The sequence below is a fragment of the Chaetomium tenue genome (genome assembly GCF_020726465.1).
Source record: "Chaetomium tenue strain MPI-SDFR-AT-0079 chromosome Unknown F5144scaffold_4, whole genome shotgun sequence".
Taxonomy (NCBI): domain Eukaryota; kingdom Fungi; phylum Ascomycota; class Sordariomycetes; order Sordariales; family Chaetomiaceae; genus Chaetomium; species Chaetomium tenue.
The window spans coordinates 866,558-885,622 of NW_027117332.1; the positions used below are offsets into that span (position 1 = coordinate 866,558).

Consider the following 19,065-nt stretch of genomic DNA (forward strand, 5'->3'; position numbering starts at 1 on the left):
TACCCTTTTTGTTGGGGCAACGGGGTGTTGGTTGTGCTTCGGCGCTGTTCAAGGGTTCGGTGGCTGATGGGCTGTGTACGGATTGTAGTCGGAAGAATAACCGTTATCTTTTCGCAATGGTCCATAGGGCCCACCGGCGATCATGGAACACGATCGTTCATTATTACCTCGCGGGAGACGAGAGAATAAGGGGTTGACTTTCTATCAAGGAAATAAATCTAAAGATCGTGGTACTCTTCACCTAAAATTACAAACTCGCACAACACACAAATGAACCACAAACCCAGCTGTCACCCCCCTTTACAGGACCCTCCCTTTCCCCTTTAACTCCTCCCTCCATGGTGGTCAGCCACCATGCTCAAATATTACTCGACACCCCAGGCTGGATCTCTTCCAAAACCGCCAGAAGCTCATCAAAGAACTTCTTCTGCATCCGCTGCCCAAATTCATTGGTGATATGACACGCCGGCCTGTCAAAAACACCCAAAAATGTCAGCTCTTACTTCAACACAACTCAATCAACAACCCCCCCAAAAAGAAACAAAAATCTTCAACTCACGTTTGCACATGACAATTCGTCAAATACTGCCCCTGGCTCTCCACCCCGGCCACCAACCCATGAAACAGCGCCCGACTGCCCTCCTCCGTCGTACGCGCGAGCATCTTCTCCGCCATGCGCGCCCCCACCCCAGGCCCATCCCCCTCCTTCCCCAGACTCGACACGCAGTAGCTCGGGTTGGGCGTGTTGACAATCACCTCCACCCCCGCAGAACCCTCCTTGTCCTTGTCCTTGTCCTTGGAGTCCTTGCCGCCCCCCTGGAGCCGCGCCGCTAGCTCCCGCACCCCCCACAGCACGAGCACCTTGCTCAGCGCATAGCGGCCGGCCATGTTTGCGCGCGCGGGGTCATCCAGCCGCGCCAGGAGGGACTCATCGCCGGGGGTGGATTCGGTCAACTCGCCCAGCGGCGCGACGTAGTGCAGGCCGCTGTTGGGGACGACGAAGCGGCAGGGGTAGCCGGTCTTTTTGGTGCTGGCGCGCATGGTGGGGAGGAGGAGCAGGCAGAGGAGGAAGGTGTGGATGACGTTGACGGTGAGGGTGTTTTCGTGGTTGGCGGTCACGGTGAAGTGCTGGGTCATGAGGCCGGCGTTGGCGAGCACGCCGTCGAGGCGCGGGAGGTCTTGCGCGGCGCGTTGGCAGAAGGTCTGGATGGAGGTGGGGTCGGCCATGTCGAGGGGCCAGATTTCGATGGTGGAGGGGGCGCGGGAGGTGCTGGTGAGGAGGTCGGCTTTGGCAGAGGCGCCTTTTTCGGGGTTGCGGACCGCCATGATCAGTTTGTGCACGCCGAGGCGGAGCAGGTGGCGGCTTGTTTCGAGGCCGAGGCCCGTGTTGGCGCCGGTGACGATGATGGTTTGGTTGGTGAGGTCGGGGTGGGCTTGGGGGAGGGGGAGGGTGACGAAGAGGTTGGAGAGGATCACGGAGGTGATGCCGTGGGCGGCGGAGAGGACGGGCATGGTGAGGGTTGTAGGGTTGGTTTGAATGTTGGTTTACTGCCGGGTCTGGTGGTGATTTCTTTGGTGACTGGATGGTTGGAATTTGGAAGAGGAAGTAAAGAAGGTGTTAGAATAAATGTGTTGATGATGAACTTGAGAAAGCGAGAGATGAACCCGTAAGGAAACGACCCCATTATATAGAATAACAACGCCGCGGCTTGCCTCCTATCTTGAACCACAATCCTTCCGGATTTATTATATCCTGTTGTTGTAAGTCACTTTCTAACAAGGGTCAAGGGATGCGGCTGGCCCACCATACGCCCAATCCGTGGCCGGGGATAATGGCGCCGGGGCGGGGATAATATCTCCGCTCCGCTCTTCATCTCACTACTCCCCCCGTCATTAGGCATCTAGAACACCATTCGAAACATACTCCGGACTTGATCACACAATTCCCAGGTGGTCATGCCCTTGCAGTCTACAGGGGGACATCACCAACCCAAAAACAAGCTTACCCCTTACTCGACTTGCATTCCCAGCGTCAACCCCCAACCATGGATGCTATCCCCAAGAGAGTAGAGAAACGAAACAGGCCACCGTTATCTTGCGAGCCATGCCGCACTCGCAAGTAAGTCTCAATACACTGTCATCTTGCTGCTGAGTCGCGGTTCGCTCACCATCCGATATACAGGTCGAAGTGCAACCGCGCCACCCCTTGCGACAGCTGCTTAAAGCGAAACCAGCCATCGTCATGCTACTATGCCGCGAATGTCCGGCGTGGCGATGCCAATTCCAAGAAGACCAATCTCACAGACCGTCTAAAAAGCTTAGAGGCCTTAGTGTCGTCCTTTGCGTCTCAGGACCTTGTCGTCCAACAGCGAAACAGAGCTGAGGACGGCAATGCCACCCATGGCCATGTCACCAACACCACCTCAAGCGAGAGGCCCAATTCCGCATCCGGATCAGATCCAAGTAACGGCAGTTGGTCTAGCCAGAGCAACGACCACAAGGGGCTGGACCCGGAAGCACCGCGCATACGGCAGACCTATGACGGGGCCGTCAATTACGTCGACTCCAGCCACTGGCTCTCCGTCTTGGAGGATATTCGGGAAGTCCGTGAACACCTCTCGCCAGAAGGGAACTTCCTGCAGCAAAAGATCCCACCGACTGGCGGGGCCCGTTGGGAACCCGAACTCCCCGAGGTCAGCTCCGTGCTCGGCTTGAACGCCAGCTCCGCAAGTCTCGACGAGATCCTCACTTCGTTGCCGCCTCGGCCGATATGTGATCGGTTACTGTCCCACTACTTCAACTCCAGATATCTGGTTCTAGGTAAGTACGAATGCATCTAGAAACATGGATAGGAATCCCCCGTCATTCCGCACAGCGGCACAGGACTGACAAATAGAATCTTCAAGCCATCGTCCATCCGTTCGAGTTCCAAAAAGAAGTATGGGCCATGCATACCCCCTACGATGGCCAAGTTGGTATCCCTTACCTAACCCAAGTATAGTACGAAAGATTCTGGGAAGCGCCAACCAAGGTCCCCGTCCTCTGGGTTGCCCTCCTCTTTTCCATCCTCAGCATGGCGACAATCCTACTCCGGCTAGCGAGGCCCGACGAGCCCGACCGCCAGTCGCTGCCGCCCGTAAAGGCCCTCCAAGAACGAACAGCACAATGCCTGATCCTCGGCGGGTTCGCCACGGCTAACGCCTACGCGCTCGAAGCCTTCATCCTCCACCTCCAAAGCCGCTACGTCAGCGAGGGCAAATCAAGCCGCGCCAGCGTGCACCTGTGGTTCGAGGCAGGTACCGTCATCCGGCTGGCCATCCGCATGGGCTACCACCGCGACCCCAGCACCACCCCCAGCATCACCCCCTTCCAAGCCGAGATGCGCCGCCGTGTCTGGATCAACATCTTCCAAGTCGACGCCCTGATCTCCTTCCAGATGGGCTTCCCCAGCATGATCCCCACCGCGCACTGCGACGCCCGCCCCCCCCTCAACCTCGACTACTCCGACCTGCACCCGACCATGCCCACCCTCCCCCCACCCCGCCCCCTCACCACCGACACCCCCGTCCTCTACATGATCGCCAAGTCCGCCGTCATGGCCACCTTCAAAACCATCGTCTCCCACACCCAATCCCTCCCCTCCCCCACCAACAGCAGCACGACCCAATCCTACGCGCGCACCATCGCCCTGGACCTCGAAGCGCGCTCCGTCTACACCACGCAGGTCCCGCCCCTCCTCCAACGCCGCGACGTCGCGCGCTGCGGCCTGGATACCGCCGCGCGCATCGTCGAGCGCGCTAACATCGAACTGCTGCATCTGAAGAGCTTGGTCATCCTGCACAGGCGGTATGTTACGTATGATGATACTACGCCATCACACCTCGGGAAGGATGGGGGTGGTGGTGGTGGTGGTGGTGGTGGGGATGGTATGGCGTCCGGCGGGCACGCGGCGAGGACGTCGCGGCGTGCATGCGTCGAGGCGGCGCTGGAGATGCTCGCGCGGCAGGCGGATTTGGCGCAGGCGTCGCGGGTGGGGGGCAGGCTATATCAGGAGCGGTGGATGCTGATGTCGTTGATGGCGCATGATTTTTTGTTGGCGGCGATGGTGCTGTGTTTGGATCTGTCGGTGCGGTTGAGGCGGGTGGAGGGGCGGCGGTTGGGGGTGCGGTTGGGTCGGGGTCAGGGCAGTCGGGGGGGGTATGATGGGGAGGAGGGGGAAGAGGATGGCGACGGTGGTTTAGCGGGCCGGACGTATCACGCGCTGCAGACGTCGCGGGCGGTGTGGGCGGCGACGAGCTCGCTGTCGCCTGAGGCGCACACGGCGACGTTTGCGTTGGATTTGATGCTGCGTAAGGTGTCGGAGAAGAAGAATGCCGAGGCGTTGCTGGGGCAGCAGCATGACGCGCTGCTATCCCCGCCGCCGCCGCCGCTGCCTCCTTCGGGGCCCGGGGGAGTAGTATTGGTTGACAGCTCGGGGACATCATCGTCGACACTCCCCGCCGCTGACCCTGGCCTGCCGTACGCGGACTTCATGGCTGATGTGATCGATGGCGCGACCGCGCCGGACTGGGTGAGTTTGCTTGGGCTTGGAGAGATGGTTGGGGCAGTTGCTGATATCGGCTGCAGAATCTTTTGGATCAATATTTCCAGAACCCGGATATGGACCCCGCCGACGTGGCGGCTTGGGATGGAGAGACCGGCTTTCCGCCGCAATTCCTAGACCTGGAATAATGTGAAGAGTCTTAGCTCGTTGCCAACCACCGCCCGCCTCGCTCTCCCGTTTCAAAACAGTGGGTTCACCAAGGCTATCACAAGGCAATGCACTAGAGCGGATGTCAAGACCATGAATGCAATGTATATACTATGAAGCGAAAGCCCCACGATGCATCAGAAACTATGTACAGCTGAAGGATGCCGATACATGCGGCGCGTTCATTATTTCCCGTTCGTCATCATCATCAACCCTACTCCACCTCATCACAGGCCGGTTGCGAGTCGTTTAGAGGCACTGGGAGTACCAGTCGTTGGACTTCTTGCAGGTCCAGGGGGACTCGCACTGAGTCGGGCCGGTGTAGCCGATGCCGCCGCACTGTCCGTAGTGGGGGGCCTTGGCGCCGCCAGTAGGGCCGGTCGAGACGGAGGAGGTCTTAGAGGCCACGCTGGTGGTGGTGCTGGTGCTGGTGCCGGGGTTGCCGGGGTTGGTGCCGCCGCCGGGCAGGCCAGCAACGGTGGAGCCGATGGGGCCGAAGCGGATGTTGGAGAACATCACGTTGGAGTTGGGCACCTGGGACTCGACCTCGGAGGGGACACCCGAGGTGGTGGCGCAGGCACCGCGCTCAGCACCGAGCTTGCCGGCGCCGTCGAGGGGCCAGGTCGAGTCGAGCCAGAGCATGTTGACGGCGTGGTCGTCCCAGACGGACATGACGAGCACCATGTCGCCGGCGAGGGCCTTGCCCATCTGGACCATGCCGCCCTTGGCGTTGAAGTCGCCCTCGTCGCCGAAGGCGGCCTTCTGCCTGTCGCACCAGTCCTGGGTGATGGAGTTGCCCTCGACGCCGGCAATGGTCGACTCCGAGTTGGGGATGACGACACCGTTCTGGGCGTAGAAGCGCTTGATCTCGGAGAGCTCGCCGGCCGAGTTCTTGTAGAACTGGGTGACGACGGTGATCTTCTTGGTGGTGTCGACGGTCATGCCCTTGCCGTAGAAGGTCTTGTTGCCCTGGCGGTACGAGTTGAAGTCGCATCCATCGGGGTCGCACACACCGGCGTAGCGGTCGGAGCTGTAGGTCCCACCGCAGCTGTCGCCCTCGCAGCGGAGCTGGCCGATGGTAGTGCAAGGGTGAGGGGTGAAGGCAGTCGCCATGTTGTTGGCCTCCCAGATGTCCATCTCGGAGCAGCAGCTGCCGTACTTGCCGGACCCGGCGTTGGGGTCGTTGGTCGAGCTGTCCCAGCCCTCGACGTTGGCCTCGCCGTTGATGAACTTGAGATCACGGGGGCACTGGGCGTCGCAGTAGCCGGTACCGTACTTGGCACCAGCCTTGTTGGTGGAGTACTTGGAGAGACCACCATCGGCGTCCATGGACACGAAGTACAGGGCGCCGTTCAGGCCGCAGCCGAGGTTGGAGACGTCGACATCGAAGGTGAACTCGTTGCCGAGCAGCTTGAACACTGATCGTGAGGTTAGCAGCTGGCTAGCACCCACCAGGCGGCTGGCTGGTGAGAGGACTTACTCTGGTACTTGGTGTCGCTCTCCATCAGGTAGGTACGCGAGCCGATGTTGGTCGAGTACTGGCCCTTGGTGACGAACTTCAGGTTCAGGGAGTCGCCGCTGGTGGTGATACCATAGGTGCTGGTGTAGTCGGCACCGTCAACGCAGCACTTGGTGGCGCAAGTAGCACCAGTGCTGCAGTACGAGGTGTCCCAGGTGTTGCCATCGTAGCAGTTGGTCGCCGCCGAGGTCTGGTGAGTCCACCGCCAGTTGGCATCGATGGTGATAGAACCCTGGACGTTGGTGCAGCTGCCGCCAGACGTGCACTTGGACCACCGCATCGAAGGGTGCGTCTCGGCCGTCAGGGAGCAGACGGCCTGAGCAGAGGCGGTTGCCACGAGGGCGGCGAGGGTCGCGAACTTGGCATACATGGTGGCTGAGGTTGCGTGATGGATGATGAGGGTTGCGAGATCAGGAGGGCCTAGTGAACGTTGGGAAGCTCGAGTTATATAGACAGTCGCCGGCACCGTTCACCCCGGCGGATGTTCATCCTCCTTTCCTCATCCCATCGTCAAAGTCCATGGGAGCCAGCCAGCGGCGTCCGGCTGGCCGGGAACGCCGCCCACGCTACACGCAGCCCCCAGTCGCCATCGCCACCAACGAAACGACCATGTCCCGCGTCGAGGAGACGGCCCACGGCCCGTCAACGCTCCAGCGCGACGATGCTCAGCCGCCCCTGAGCCGAGAGGGAACGTGCCAACGAGGTCATCTCGGCGCTGGGGGCACCGTGAGAGCCACCAAGAAAGGGGGCGGCGCCAGCCAGCAACGCGGCTTGCACTTTCGGGACAGTCTAAGGCGAGAGTCGAGGAGCCCTGTCGCTTGTGGCCTGACGAGGAGTGGAGCGAGGAGAGGGCCTGATGGAGCCGCGCGTGCAGCGACAAGCCCAAACCGTCGATAGCGGCCGGTGCACTGGGCGGCGATGTCACATGGGGGGTCGCCACAGCGGAGGCTAGGCCGGGCACGGACTGAGGGCGTCGTGGAGAGCGCGGAGACGAGCGATGGAAGGGATTAAGGTTGCCGAGGGTCGACAGGGGCAACTGCCGCTTATTGGAGGGGATTTGGTGCGCTAACCAGGTTGTCCAGGATGACACGGAGGAGGTCCGCCGAGTACAACTTTGGGGTGTCCAGCTCGCGCTCTGAGACAACCATCTTGTTGGTCGAATCCATGGTTCCACGAGAGAAGGAGAGATGGCGCTTCATGGCCCGATGAGTGGATGAGTGGAGGGCTGGTGACCGACCGATTGGATTCGGGCGGCCACCACATTCTCCCGCCAACGTTCCAGGCAAAAGGCAAAAGCGATCCGAAGTGCCGGACGCGAGGCTCAATTCCAACCCTTCACGAAACTCGGAAGCGTTGAGAAGGTGACGATTTCTCTCACGGAGGAAGCCGTCCACGCCGGCACGCCCCCAGGATTTCAGGCAAGTTCAGCTTCTCCACCATGGCCTCGCTTCTCCCCGCATTCCGCCCAGTCCGCATGGCCCACAACCCCGGATTCTTGGAATCTTGGAGTCTTGGAGCCTTGGAGTCTTGGGAGTTCGTGTAAGTGGCGACTGGGCGATCAGGGTCCGACGATCCCTCAATGTTTCGATGATCTTTTTCTTGTCTCTTGCCTTGTCGTTCGAGACCGGCGCGCCCAGACCTGAGGCTCAAGGGCCAGAATCTTCTTTCCAGGCGATTGGGACGTAAAACCGGGGAGCTGGAGTTTTCCAATTTGGCTATATTGCGGCCGCAATGCTTGACCTCCTGGGCGCGACGCAATGGGCGTCTTGAGCGCTGATCACCAGGTGCAACCAGGAAAAGGGATTGAGGAGAGCGATGAGAATAGCCTGAGAAGGTGGGAAGGAACCCGCAAATCACACTCCGCTGTCCCTTGAATAGGCTTAGCGCGTGTAACCCAGAACGGATTGGGGTGGGACTCGCTGGTTCTGGGCCCCCTGGCCACTTCCAAGCCGCGACAAGAAATCACAAAAGCTTCATCCGCGCCTTCCTTCGATTTCCATAGCATGCACGGCACGGCATGGCATGACTGCGGAGACTCGTCCCTTCCCCAGGCCAAGCAGGCCAAGTCTCCGACCTTGGCTCAACGGCTTTCGACGTCGGTAGTCTCGTTTCTGCCCCACGTCCTTGTGCTCCACCTCGTACTCGTCATGCTCTGGTAAGCCTCCTCAGGTACCTAGCTGTTCTGCGCAAAACATCGCGGGTCGAGGGGATTCAGGGCCTCAAACCAAACCAGCAACATACGCGCGTAATTCCTTTTTTTGCCTCCGAATGATCTCGAAAGGCACAGCCTAGGTTATTTACACAGCCGAGTTTCATCGCGAGGGGGCGTGACTCCGCGTGAGCCTTGAGGCAGTTTTTTCGGATTATTTCCCCGCCAAAAGGCGCTTGCATCTGCAGCTCGATCCACCTGCCTCTTCCTTCATTTTGTGCCGCGAGATCCGTTGACGATACGACTGCATTGGTCGGGTGTAGTCGGCACCGACCGGCATTTCGGGGTTTCTGAGTAGGTATCTTGCCAAACTCAGCTTTCTGCCCCTCATACTCACAAACTCTACTTGCAATAATCATTCTCATATTAAACTTCCGTCTGCTCCTGATGCTCTCTGCTTCTTCCTGTGTTTCCCCGAGCTGTGACTTCTTAGCTAATTCACCGCCTCTCCGGACGATGGCAGAAAATGCATTGTGTGCTGGCTCGGAGGCAGTCGAGTGGAACCGGACTGCACTTGGTATCTCCCCGAGGCCCTTCAAAGTTCACGAGTACCTTGAAGGTGTCTCGGGACGAGCAGCCGGGTCCCATCCCCGGGTATTCACTTGGGGCGATATCCCGGATTCCCTTCACTCATCCCACTCAGCTCTCTGGTCGACTCCCAAGTCATCGTGAAACGAGCTCGAAACGGGCCGAGTTGAAACCCAGGACCTCTGGTCCGTTGAGACGTAAACATAACAGCATGACACGGATCGGCATCGTCAGCATATCTTCAATTTGAGGCCGAAACTGCATTCTCGAATCGGAAAATAAAAACTTAGTGTCATGCGGAGACGGGGTGGTAATGAGGGTGCTATTCTCGGAGCAGAACGCCGAGCCAAATCGAGACTGACAAGAGCCGAAAAAGAATGACCCGTTGGCCATCCAGCTCATCACAGGAGTTGAAGCCGCCCAAGCCGTTCGTATAGTGTTTCCAACTTGTTCTCTCACCGCTCAGACATCCCTTCCCCGGTCAAACCTGCAATACCCCCACGCACAGGTTCATGCCCGATGAACCGACAATCTCTAGAGTCGCAGTCCCTCGTAGCATTCATATAAGTTCGGGACCCGGGAGCGCTTGAGCAAGAGATCTTGCAGAGCCCGTTTTGCGTTTCTGACGCGCCCTTGCGTAGTATCCCGGCCCGGACCAGTCCAGAGGATTCCGATCCGGATCTGGCATGCCGCCGCTCCATCGGGATGGGGAACCGGCTCCCGGACGGGGATGCCCGACCTCCCCAGCCTTCATGCATGCGGGCTGGGGAACTCAGGTTACATGGACCCTCGGCTGCGCGCTCATTGGAGCAAGTTGGGCAGCTTGGGCTCGCGGGGGGGTCACCCTTGTTGAGAAAACCTGCGAGAGAAACCCAACCCAGCACCGCCTCAGTCAGATTCGATCTCCGGAGCAGCCCATTGATCTCGATGTAACAGTCAACAGGACGCAGAGAATATTATGGAGTGCATTAGCGGAAGGCTGAATCCAAACTTTCTCAATCAGCTCGATGAAGGCGAAGGCCCCAGACTTCCAGGCTTCAGAGTTCATGGCGCGTGCTCCCGAACCTCAACTTCACCAACCTGTTTGTCTCCGTCCGCTCCGTTCCTTGACGGGCAACCCAAGTGTCCCGCCAGTCAAGCTACAGCTATCTCATTTATCTGTTGCTCCTACCTAAGCGTCAAACTGCGTGTCAATGTTACTCTAAAATTCGAAAAACTCTTATCTCCTTTGACACGGCGTTTCCGGATCATCTTCCGCTACTCTGTTCATATGGAAACATCAAAGGCACCGATAACTGCCGGTGGAAACCCCGGCAATGTCTCAAATGTGTGCTACAATGCCATTTGGGTACTACCGACCCTCTCCATCCGCAATTAATAACACGGCATCATACGCTCGTAGCGAGATCTACTTCATATATCACTCATTATGCCAGCGGAGCCCCTTTTCGTTTCGAAGCGAGCCCGCCCCCACTGACCCAGTCCGGTTGCCGTGTGGTCACAGCGGGTGGTTTTCCGCTCCTTGTTAATATAGTTCACCAGGAAACAGAACAGAAAGGAAAGTCTCTGGTGTTGTACGACAGTGGTTGCTCACTTGAGCGGATGTTCGCCAAATCTATCAACCTATTTGCGCGTTATTTCCAAAAGCAATCCTGAGATGACTTAGCTGCACCCGCAGGGCCGCAAATGCAGGGCCTTGATTCTGAATCAACCCGGGAGTTTTACGGCCTGGCGAGTCCCCTTCTTCTTCTTGTAGGATCCCGACAACAACGAGTATGCCAAATTTATTTCAAAGCGCCCGTCCGTATATCCGCCTCGCTCTCCTTCAAGAAGAAAAGAGAGTGCAAGCTCAGCTTTTCGGCCTAAGGAGTGAAAAGGTACCCATCAGCAAGGGAGTAATTATCCAAGACCCATCACTTTGTACATCCTCCAATCTTTTCCAATCCTCGAGACCAGCGGGACTCACTCAATACATATGGGGAGAAAGGAACAGAGGGGAATATCTCACCATCTTGAGACGTGCTCGTGTACTCGATTGGCCGAGTCTGCTCCACATACTGCAGCGTCGTTTCATCCAGCACTTCCCACCAGATGCATGCACCGACGCGGTACGCGCATTCGGCTTTCTCTACCCGGAGGAGCGCCTTGATGTCTTCAACGGAGACCTTCAACGGCTGTTCATCCCCGGCCTGTCCGCCTTCTCCTCCTCCCCCTTCCCTACCCGCAGTACCGTCTGTGCTTCTCTCTCCGCTTTCCTGCCGCAAGACACCTCATGCATTAAAAGCAAGCCGGAGGAAGGGAAGAAGGGGAGAAAATGGTGGCCGAGTAGGTGGGTCCCTGACGTACCATAGGTAGGCAAAGGTGGTGTAGTATACCTATAAAATGAGAAAGGTGTAATCTTGCTGGGCCTCTGACTGCGCATCCTCACTGGCATTTTAGCACCTTTTCCCTCCAGTTGAAGTCATTGTGCCCCTATCGTCCTCCGCTAGGCGCCTCACATCGGCCTTATACCCACTGCAATTCCGAAATGGTCGCTGACCCAGGAATCTAACATCTTCCGGGTCAATGGTTGAGTTAGCTGCCGCTTAGCTTGCAGGTTCTTGGCTAGCCTCTCCGACAAGTACGTTGTCCCCTCGATTCCTTGAAATTCCCAAGCTTCCACTTCGGTCTTGAGTCCAATTCCGAGCCGCGCCATCCTACCAGTAAGATCTTGCGCCTCAGTCACCGGAACTGTCTCGAGGGATCCCGTATAGAGGAACTTGTCCATACGTTTTCGCTCCCGCGCTTTGGCTGACTGATAACCCCAGGTATTTCCTCTAGCTCTGCCGTAGGTGATGTCTTTCTGAAAGGGCTTTAGAACTGGTAGAGGGGGTGCAGGCTCATCCTCCCAGACATCCTTCAAAGCCACTTCAGGAACTCTGTGGAACTCGTGTTCTGACCGATCGATAGCATTCATATCACCTCCCACAATGCCGCCAACAATTTCGGTCGCCGCACCACGCTCTCCTTTTAGCAATGATGAAACCAAGGCCAGCTGACCGAGCCGGTAGGCCTTCCCCTCCCAGAGTGACTCAAGGTGCGTCGTACAGAGCCGAAGTCCTTGCGTTCTCGGCCTTGACCGGCTATCATCGAAGACCAAGTCGACCACGAGAGCGTCCCTTCCCATCGTAGTAACAAACGGGACACGAAAACAGTCCGATATTGTCAGGGACCTTGGGACAAGCAGGAGCGTGAAGTATCTGGCACATTTCCAAACTGTATCCACCAAGACAAAGGATTCGCCAGGAAGGTGCCTGATGACAGATTCTGGGGGTTCCGTATTGGAGACGATGAAGTTTCTCTGTACCCATGGATGTTCGAGAATGGCTTGCAGTGATTCGGGACAGACCTCCTGAAGCATTAACACCAAACAACCTGGTACATCTCCAAACATACGTCCGAGATATGACATGGCTGCAGAGCCACGAGCCCGCGGATCAGGACTGAACGCGTCTAGATTCCAACAGACGACTTTGAGGATGGTCTCGTGCCGCAGGGTTTGACCCCCATCTGCGAATTTGGCGAGAACCCATCTTGATGACTCTTGTCTGTAGACATGTGGCAAACAGCGTTGTGGCAGGGCTTCTCTTTGCTGGATTGCTGAAGGAGGTGCGCGGGTCTTTCGGTCTTGGTGTTCCATGTATAGCTGCAACTGCCACGGTGTTAAGTGCCTCGTCGTCATGAAGCGTTGAGTCATTTGGCGCATAAATCTCCTTGACAGAATTGGCAACGGGCGAAGGGTCAGCTCTGGCAGAGACAATGCCCTCATATTGACTTAGGCAGCAGCGGTAAGAAAACGTTGATTGAGGAGCTCGAGAGCTGTTGAACCGTCGCCCTACGTATGCTAAGTAAGACAGGCTCGTGTGAAGGGACGGTGATGGATTCAATGCAGTGAAATGAGTGACGCACGAATCCCGTCACAACCCCACTTGCATCCAGGCTGCACCGAACCTAAGCACCCTTGAAAGATTGCCTTCGACCGAAGCTGAACCCTAACAGGACGGGGTCCTGAGACAGGTTTGTCAGAAAATGTGGGGAGTGGTTAGTACCTTACCTATTTAATGTAGACTAGCCAACTCTTTGGAGTTTATGTTTCTTTTGAACTATCGATATCAAATAATATTCATCTTACTTTTATTATACCCTCAACTACCTTATGTCCTGCTTGTCGAGGACGACACCCAAGTCTTCGTTTTCCACCACGCCTCTTCTCGGAGTATTACCACCGAAGGCAAGACTCCCATCATATATCAGATATACTCCTCTAGTGTGACGAATATCTCAGACCTAACTCTGAAAGGGTTCACTGAAGGTACTGGGTAAACGCAAGGGTGCCAGATTCGGTGAAGCCAAAGGGTTCACAACAAGTGCACAAGCAAGTGTCTCAATGTATCCGATGAATACAAGTTGAAGTTGAAGTTGCTTACTAGAGAACTCCCAGAGTCCTCCAGAACGAGTGACTATATACTAGTTCCCTCCTCGGTCCTTTCCATGCTATGTTGTCCTATGTTGCTATGTTGCTATGTGCTATGTTCCGGCCTAGCACCACAGCACCTTGTGTTGAACGAAACGTATAGGAAATTACGGACTCCGAGGAGGACTCTACGATCGGTAGCGAACCCGACAAGGATGAGGATGAGGATGAGGATGAGGATGAGGAATAGACAGGAGAAAAGAGAAACAGAGGAGGAGTGGGTAGCCACATGTCCGAATAAGGTTCTTGTGCTTTAAAGGACTTTGTGGCCTATCGTTCCAGTCTGCTCGCTGTTCTGGCAGACTCCTTGAAGGGAGGGCTTCTGCGACGACGCGGTGTATTCAATATAAATATCGTCACAATATCCACTTCGAAACCTCGCCGAGGGAATGCAGCAGGTCATATTAACTAAGTATTAAATATCCCTAGATCAAAACACCATTTTCTCCCCAAACTCAAGCAAGCAGCACCGACGGGTCCTCCCTCCGCAGGTATCCCTGCGAGATGAGGTTGTTGACCCTGTCATAGAGCTTGTACTGCACACCAGCACCAGCCTGTCCAAACCACCCAGCAATGGGCCCAGCCGAGACCACCAGCGGCTTCACGACGCTGTAGATGTGGTAGTTGTAGGGGTACCTAGGACCAGAAGTGTCAGCCGCATATCACATCAAGGACATCCGTATTCCAAAACCAGAAAAAGAACCACTTACTCCTGATCCCCCCCAACCAAATTCCCCGGCGGCAACGCCCTCTGCGCATATGGCGCCCCCGCGGGGCTCACAAACGCGCCATACTCACTCCCAAACCGATCCAACAACGTCTCCACCGCCAGTGTCACATTCCCCTTAATCGGCATTCCCGGCCTGCCCGCCTGGGGCCCCCCCTCGGGATCCGCCACCACGAACCCGTCCTGCGGCGGGTATACCCAGCTCGCCTTCTCGTTATCATACCACCTTTCCAAAAACGCACCGGGGCACAGGCCGCCTAGCCGGTCGTAGCCGGAGACGGCGACGGCGAGGGCGCGGGCGGTGGGCGTGTCGTCGCTGAAGTGGGGGAGGTGGGTGGGGCCGAGGCGCGGGTCGCCGCAGAGGTAGTCCTTGAGGAGGGAGGTCGTGTAGTTGGTGCCGGCGCAGTAGCGCTCGGTGTTGCGGCGGCCGCAGGAGGCGCCTTGGTCGTCGGAGGGGGATTGCGCGGTGGTGAGGGGGGTGAGGAGGGTGAGGATGGTGGGGAGGATGAGGGTCAGCTTCATTGTGGTGGTGGTGGTGGTGGTGGTGGTGGGTTATTAGGGGGGTATTAGGGATTAGGAGGAGGTCGAGGGCGGTTTAGTCGGCTTGAGGCTTGAAGCTGGTGTGATCTGGCTGGTGTTACAGATGTGCAACTTGGGGATGAGTGCCAGTCTCACGATCCATCGCGGCGGCGGCGGCGTGGTTTTTATAACCCTAGATATCCTCCCCTGCTCCCTCCTCCCTCCTCCCTGCCATGCTACTCCATAGTTACTAACGAGGCATCTGAGAGACATTGAAGACTACCGCTCTCACCGCGCTCCACGTGCCGACATGCTGTTCTGGAGACAAACCTCCATGTACGTGATATTGGCTGCACGGATGTTGTCTCACCCTCCCCAGCTTCTGAATGGCTGCTTTCACGGCTGCCATGTTAGCTTGGCCTTCCTGCATGAGCTGAGCTGCTCAACGGGGCATCGTTCCCTTTCTGAAGCCAATCGGCAGAGAGATCGGCGACGGGGCAGACGCGGAAGCGGATGCCGCGCTCACGCCAAGACGGGACTCGAACTCGGATCTACACAATAACTCGGTTCACAACTCAGAGTTCTGTTGCGGTGAGAGAAACTCGAACGAGCCAAAGCAGCTTGCCATGAACGCCGATCAACGCACCGAAGACTAAAACCGAGTAACTAGTTACATGGATCACCGGCATCGGACATACCGATCCCCCACCCTAAGTGTAGACGCTCTCGGTCCACTGATTCACCTGCAGCCCCTTCTCCGCCATCTCGGCATCCTTGAGGAACTGCAACGGCATCCAGACCAGGTGACCCTTGATCTTCTCCAGCTTCTGTCTCACCTCCTGTGGCGGAATCATGCGGTCGAAGATATGGCCCGCCTTGACGCCCTTGGCCGGCAGGAAGCCGTTGTAGTCGTCAAATGTTTTGACTAAGACATCTCGTTAGCTCACGATGCCTGCACCAGGGCGAGGAACCAAAACAACCAACAACTCACCATGATCATCCGGATCAGCATGGAACAGCTGCCTAAACACCTCGGTATTCTTCGTCGCCCTCCCCGTCCACATATCCCAAACCTCATCACTCAACGGGTCCTCCACAAACTTCCACGACTCATCCCGATCCCACACATCATTCGGCGAGTCATCCCCCGGCGGCTGCGCATTCGGATCCCCGCCCGCATCCAAATCCTGCGGCGGCAACAAACCCAGATGCTCCCGCCAGAGATACCTGCGCAGCGTCGCCGCATGCCACCCGGCCTCAAACGGCTTCCCATCCATGGTCGTCTGGAACCGCCGCGTATCCTCCATGACGATGCTCAGCTCGCTGTCGTGGTAGCCCAGCTGGCTGCGGTCGTTGAGGTTGCTGGAGCCGCAGACGACGATGCGGTCGTCGACGATCAGCAGCTTGGCGTGGATGTACAGCTCCTCCTGGATCCAGTGGTTGACCTCGTCCTCGTCCTCGCCGTCCCAGGGGACTTCGGACAGCGGGCCCTGCCCGGCCATGGCGAGGTTGGCGACTGTTGCGTCGCGGTTGTTTTGTGATGATGTGCTGTTTCCGTTGGTGGCGGCGGCTTCGAACTTGCGCCGGGCGTCCATGTCGCGCACCGCGTCGTCTGGCATGTGCTCCTCGTCGAGATTGTCCTTGAGCTCGCCGTTGACGGTCCCGCGCTGGGCGCCCTGCTCTTGCCGCTTTCCCATGTGCGAGTCGCGCCCGCCCTGCGCGTCGATGGTGCCGTGGATCCCTTCGCCCATCACTTCCTCGGCGTGGGCGCGCTGGACGTCGCGGTACTTGACTCCGGACTCTTGCTCTTGTTTTTGGACTTTGGAGGTTCGGTTGAGGCGGTCGTAGCTGCGGAGGTTGAAGAAGAAGATGTACTTGGTGGGATCGACGCCCTCTTTTTGGATTTTCCCAAAGATGCTGTGCTCGCCTCGGCATATCGACTTGTATTGGTAATCCATGATAGCTCGCGTGCCGATGGCCCCGTCGTCTCGGAGGTCGCCGGCAAACCCTGGGACGGCAGGGATGAGGACAATGATGCGGAACTTGCGGCCTTCCTTCGCGGCCCGCAACACGGCATCCACCATGGCGCTGCCGATGGTGTTTCTGATGGGTGCCTGCTGATCTCCGGTGGCGGTGATGAAGAACTGGTTCTCGATGTAGACGTAGTGCTCCGCCTTGCGAATGATTTCGCTGTAGGCGTTCTGGATGGAGTGCTCGGTAAGGATACCGCTAGACCAGTCGGCGCTAGAACGGACAACCTGAGCGTGAACGGTCCCGCGGTTGTCGAGACGCTTGGTCTCCAGGGGGGACAAAGGATGAAGTTGATATCCACCGACGGGGTGAGTTGGACGCTGAACACCGACAAGATCCTCGTCGTCCCCCTGGCGGCCCCTCAGTTCGAGCCACTCGAACCGCTTATCCCGTTTGTACTTGTCGCGCTTGACGAAGTTCCACCGTAGTACGAAATGCTCGGCGATATCGTAGACACAGGGTCCGATCACACCCATGGCTACGTCGTGCCAGGGCATGCGGCCCGAATCCTCTTTGCTTAGCTCGTTCGCCTTCCAGTCCTGGACGTTTTGAAAGTCCATGATCCGGTTATTGTTGAAATCCTGACCCGGCCACACCTCGTTAGTTACGCCCTCGGGGTGCATGTCGGACAGGGCATGCTGATGGTCATCCCACCGACCGAAGCAGAGGTCAAGCCCGCCGATGAACGCCATCTCGTAGTCGATGACGATGAATTTCTCACTGTTGAAAGTGTTAGCTCTTCGGCATTGGAACCAGCGTGAGGAGGGACCCTGTTGGAGGACCGCGGGTGGCTGTGAAGGTACGAAAGGAAAACGAATTTAACATACTGGTGGGCCCAGTAGAAAGTCATATCGGCGGCATTCTCAAAGACGTTGTGGTCCGGGTGGCGCATGACCTTGATGTTGCCATAACCAGGGGAACCTTCCGGGCACAAGGCTTGGAGGGCATGCTTGGTATGCTCGGAGTTGCAGGTGAGGGCGGCCTCGACTTCACGGTAGATGGCGATGTAGATCTTGACGCCAGCCTCTGCCCGGCGTTTGAGGACCTGGTCGAGGCGCCATTCCTGGTTGTAATACGGAGGGCGGCGGAGGAACAGTTCGGGGGACAGCCACCAGTCGGCAATGTAAATTGTTTCTTTGGCATTTTCGAGAGCGGCTGATACTGCCTGCTCTCATATCAGTACTTGTAAGATAGGCCTGCCAAAAGGGAACTCGCGAAAGAAAACTGCATACCCAAAAGTAGTCCCTGCCGTCAACATACCACTTCACCATGTTCCCGTCATGCTCGGGGAAGTAGGAATCAAAGCGGTGGGACTCGCCGATTTTGGTGCGCTTCTCATCACAGGCCTTTTCGTGTTCCTCATCATGGCGATGCTCGGGGTTGAACTAGCAGAAAAGGTTAGTGGTTCTGGCGTTTTTGGGCTGCAGGTCGACTGCAGGTGATCACATATTCAGGGGTGATCATACCAGGTTGGCAAACTTGCCGATCTTGTGTCTTGGTGTGCAGTCAGTACAACGTCTCTATTTACATGTAATCTACGCTACGCCATATCTGTATTTGGCAACTATCCAGACACAAGGATGCTTACTTTTGGTGAACCAAATGGACCTTTGCGTTGCTCAGGTGGTTGTTATGGTTGAGTCTGTCTCTCAACTCGCGGAACGGAAGCTTGAGCTTGCTCCCCAGGCCATTATGCTTGCTGGGTTCCTCAGTTGTCGATCCAGGCGCCATTCTGAAAAGATTTACTCGGTGGAGTTTTGGCGTTAAGGTGTGTAGTAGGTAGATAAGATTCGAACTAGTTATAGTCGGGTTGAGTGCCGTGAGTTATGATTGAGATGATTGGTATTTGGCCATTGGGTTCTCCACCGCGATGGTAAGTACATGTGACGGTGACTGCGTGTGGTTTTGGGCTTTTTTGTGGCCAACATGAATTTCGAGGAACACCCTTTTTCACTTGTGAAATGCTGCGAACGGTCATGACAAGTAAAGGGTAAAGAGCCGAAAGACGGATGTGACGTCATGCAGCCAAGGTTTTCGTGTTCAGCTGTGCTTGTTGATGTTGGTTTATGCTGGTTGCGGCCCCGGGAATAACCACCTAACTAACGTAATGGAATGGTTAATTCTCGTAATGGGTAAAATCAGGGCTTCAAAAAACCCGACCCGTCTGGCGGACCCAGTCGACCGGTGAACCGGTGAACCTGACCGATTTGGGCCATTGTTTGCGTGTAATCTTGAATCCCGACTGGGCACCTTTCCAGATCTTGTCTCC

General features: G+C 56.9%; 6 protein-coding genes across 6 annotated transcripts; 1 reads left to right on the top strand and 5 right to left on the bottom strand.

The window, feature by feature from the left end:
- Window positions 1-211: 211 nt before the first annotated feature.
- On the bottom strand, window positions 212-1,782 carry F5144DRAFT_532257 (uncharacterized protein). Its single transcript, XM_066786962.1, has 2 exons — window positions 560-1,782; window positions 212-470 (listed from the first exon to the last, which is right to left on the bottom strand). The coding sequence occupies exons 1-2, from the start codon at window positions 1,510-1,512 to the stop codon at window positions 359-361; spliced, it is 1,065 nt and encodes a 354-aa protein (XP_066642639.1). The 5' UTR covers window positions 1,513-1,782; the 3' UTR covers window positions 212-358.
- Window positions 1,783-1,874: 92 nt separating this feature from the next.
- On the top strand, window positions 1,875-4,835 carry F5144DRAFT_511113 (uncharacterized protein). The gene is made up of 6 exons (XM_066786546.1): window positions 1,875-2,119; window positions 2,183-2,820; window positions 2,907-2,938; window positions 3,002-4,162; window positions 4,214-4,356; window positions 4,471-4,835. The coding sequence occupies exons 1-6, from the start codon at window positions 2,046-2,048 to the stop codon at window positions 4,718-4,720; spliced, it is 2,298 nt and encodes a 765-aa protein (XP_066642640.1). The 5' UTR covers window positions 1,875-2,045; the 3' UTR covers window positions 4,721-4,835.
- On the bottom strand, window positions 4,802-6,991 carry F5144DRAFT_220657 (glycoside hydrolase family 7 protein). The gene is made up of 2 exons (XM_066783134.1): window positions 6,231-6,991; window positions 4,802-6,168 (listed from the first exon to the last, which is right to left on the bottom strand). The coding sequence occupies exons 1-2, from the start codon at window positions 6,637-6,639 to the stop codon at window positions 5,000-5,002; spliced, it is 1,578 nt and encodes a 525-aa protein (XP_066642641.1). The 5' UTR covers window positions 6,640-6,991; the 3' UTR covers window positions 4,802-4,999.
- Window positions 6,992-11,500: 4,509 nt separating this feature from the next.
- Window positions 11,501-12,685, bottom strand: F5144DRAFT_489808 (Endonuclease/exonuclease/phosphatase; the record flags this gene model as incomplete). Its single annotated transcript, XM_066785757.1, has 2 exons — window positions 11,501-11,560; window positions 11,669-12,685. The coding sequence occupies 2 exons, from the start codon at window positions 12,683-12,685 to the stop codon at window positions 11,501-11,503; spliced, it is 1,077 nt and encodes a 358-aa protein (XP_066642642.1).
- Window positions 12,686-13,896: 1,211 nt separating this feature from the next.
- F5144DRAFT_511122 (uncharacterized protein) lies at window positions 13,897-14,793 on the bottom strand. The gene is made up of 2 exons (XM_066786547.1): window positions 14,230-14,793; window positions 13,897-14,155 (listed from the first exon to the last, which is right to left on the bottom strand). Exons 1-2 carry the CDS (start codon window positions 14,766-14,768, stop codon window positions 13,975-13,977), a joined length of 720 nt encoding a protein of 239 aa, XP_066642643.1. The 5' UTR covers window positions 14,769-14,793; the 3' UTR covers window positions 13,897-13,974.
- A 517-nt stretch (window positions 14,794-15,310) lies between these two features.
- F5144DRAFT_648256 (uncharacterized protein) lies at window positions 15,311-18,527 on the bottom strand (the record flags this gene model as incomplete). The annotated part of the gene is made up of 6 exons (XM_066792947.1): window positions 15,311-15,690; window positions 15,757-17,516; window positions 17,624-17,961; window positions 18,029-18,181; window positions 18,263-18,290; window positions 18,385-18,527. The coding sequence occupies 6 exons, from the start codon at window positions 18,525-18,527 to the stop codon at window positions 15,476-15,478; spliced, it is 2,637 nt and encodes an 878-aa protein (XP_066642644.1). The 3' UTR covers window positions 15,311-15,475.
- Between the last annotated feature and the right edge of the window lie 538 nt (window positions 18,528-19,065).

What these genes read in the sequence shown, in the direction of transcription:
- F5144DRAFT_511122 (XM_066786547.1), bottom strand. Translation starts at nt 14,768, where the DNA reads ATGAAGCTGACCCTCATCCTCCCCACCATCCTCACCCTCCTCACCCCC. An exon ending in TTGGTTGGGGGGGATCAGGA is followed by an intron (nt 14,156 to 14,229) that starts GTAAGTGGTTCT and finishes TTCTGGTCCTAG; the next exon opens with GTACCCCTACAACTACCACA.
- F5144DRAFT_511113 (XM_066786546.1), top strand. Translation starts at nt 2,046, where the DNA reads ATGGATGCTATCCCCAAGAGAGTAGAGAAACGAAACAGGCCACCGTTA. An exon ending in CTCCAGATATCTGGTTCTAG is followed by an intron (nt 2,821 to 2,906) that starts GTAAGTACGAAT and finishes AGAATCTTCAAG; the next exon opens with CCATCGTCCATCCGTTCGAG. An exon ending in CGTTCGAGTTCCAAAAAGAA is followed by an intron (nt 2,939 to 3,001) that starts GTATGGGCCATG and finishes ACCCAAGTATAG; the next exon opens with TACGAAAGATTCTGGGAAGC.
- F5144DRAFT_532257 (XM_066786962.1), bottom strand. Translation starts at nt 1,512, where the DNA reads ATGCCCGTCCTCTCCGCCGCCCACGGCATCACCTCCGTGATCCTCTCC. An exon ending in ACGAATTGTCATGTGCAAAC is followed by an intron (nt 471 to 559) that starts GTGAGTTGAAGA and finishes TGTTTTTGACAG; the next exon opens with GCCGGCGTGTCATATCACCA.
- F5144DRAFT_220657 (XM_066783134.1), bottom strand. Translation starts at nt 6,639, where the DNA reads ATGTATGCCAAGTTCGCGACCCTCGCCGCCCTCGTGGCAACCGCCTCT. An exon ending in GAGCGACACCAAGTACCAGA is followed by an intron (nt 6,169 to 6,230) that starts GTAAGTCCTCTC and finishes CCTCACGATCAG; the next exon opens with TGTTCAAGCTGCTCGGCAAC.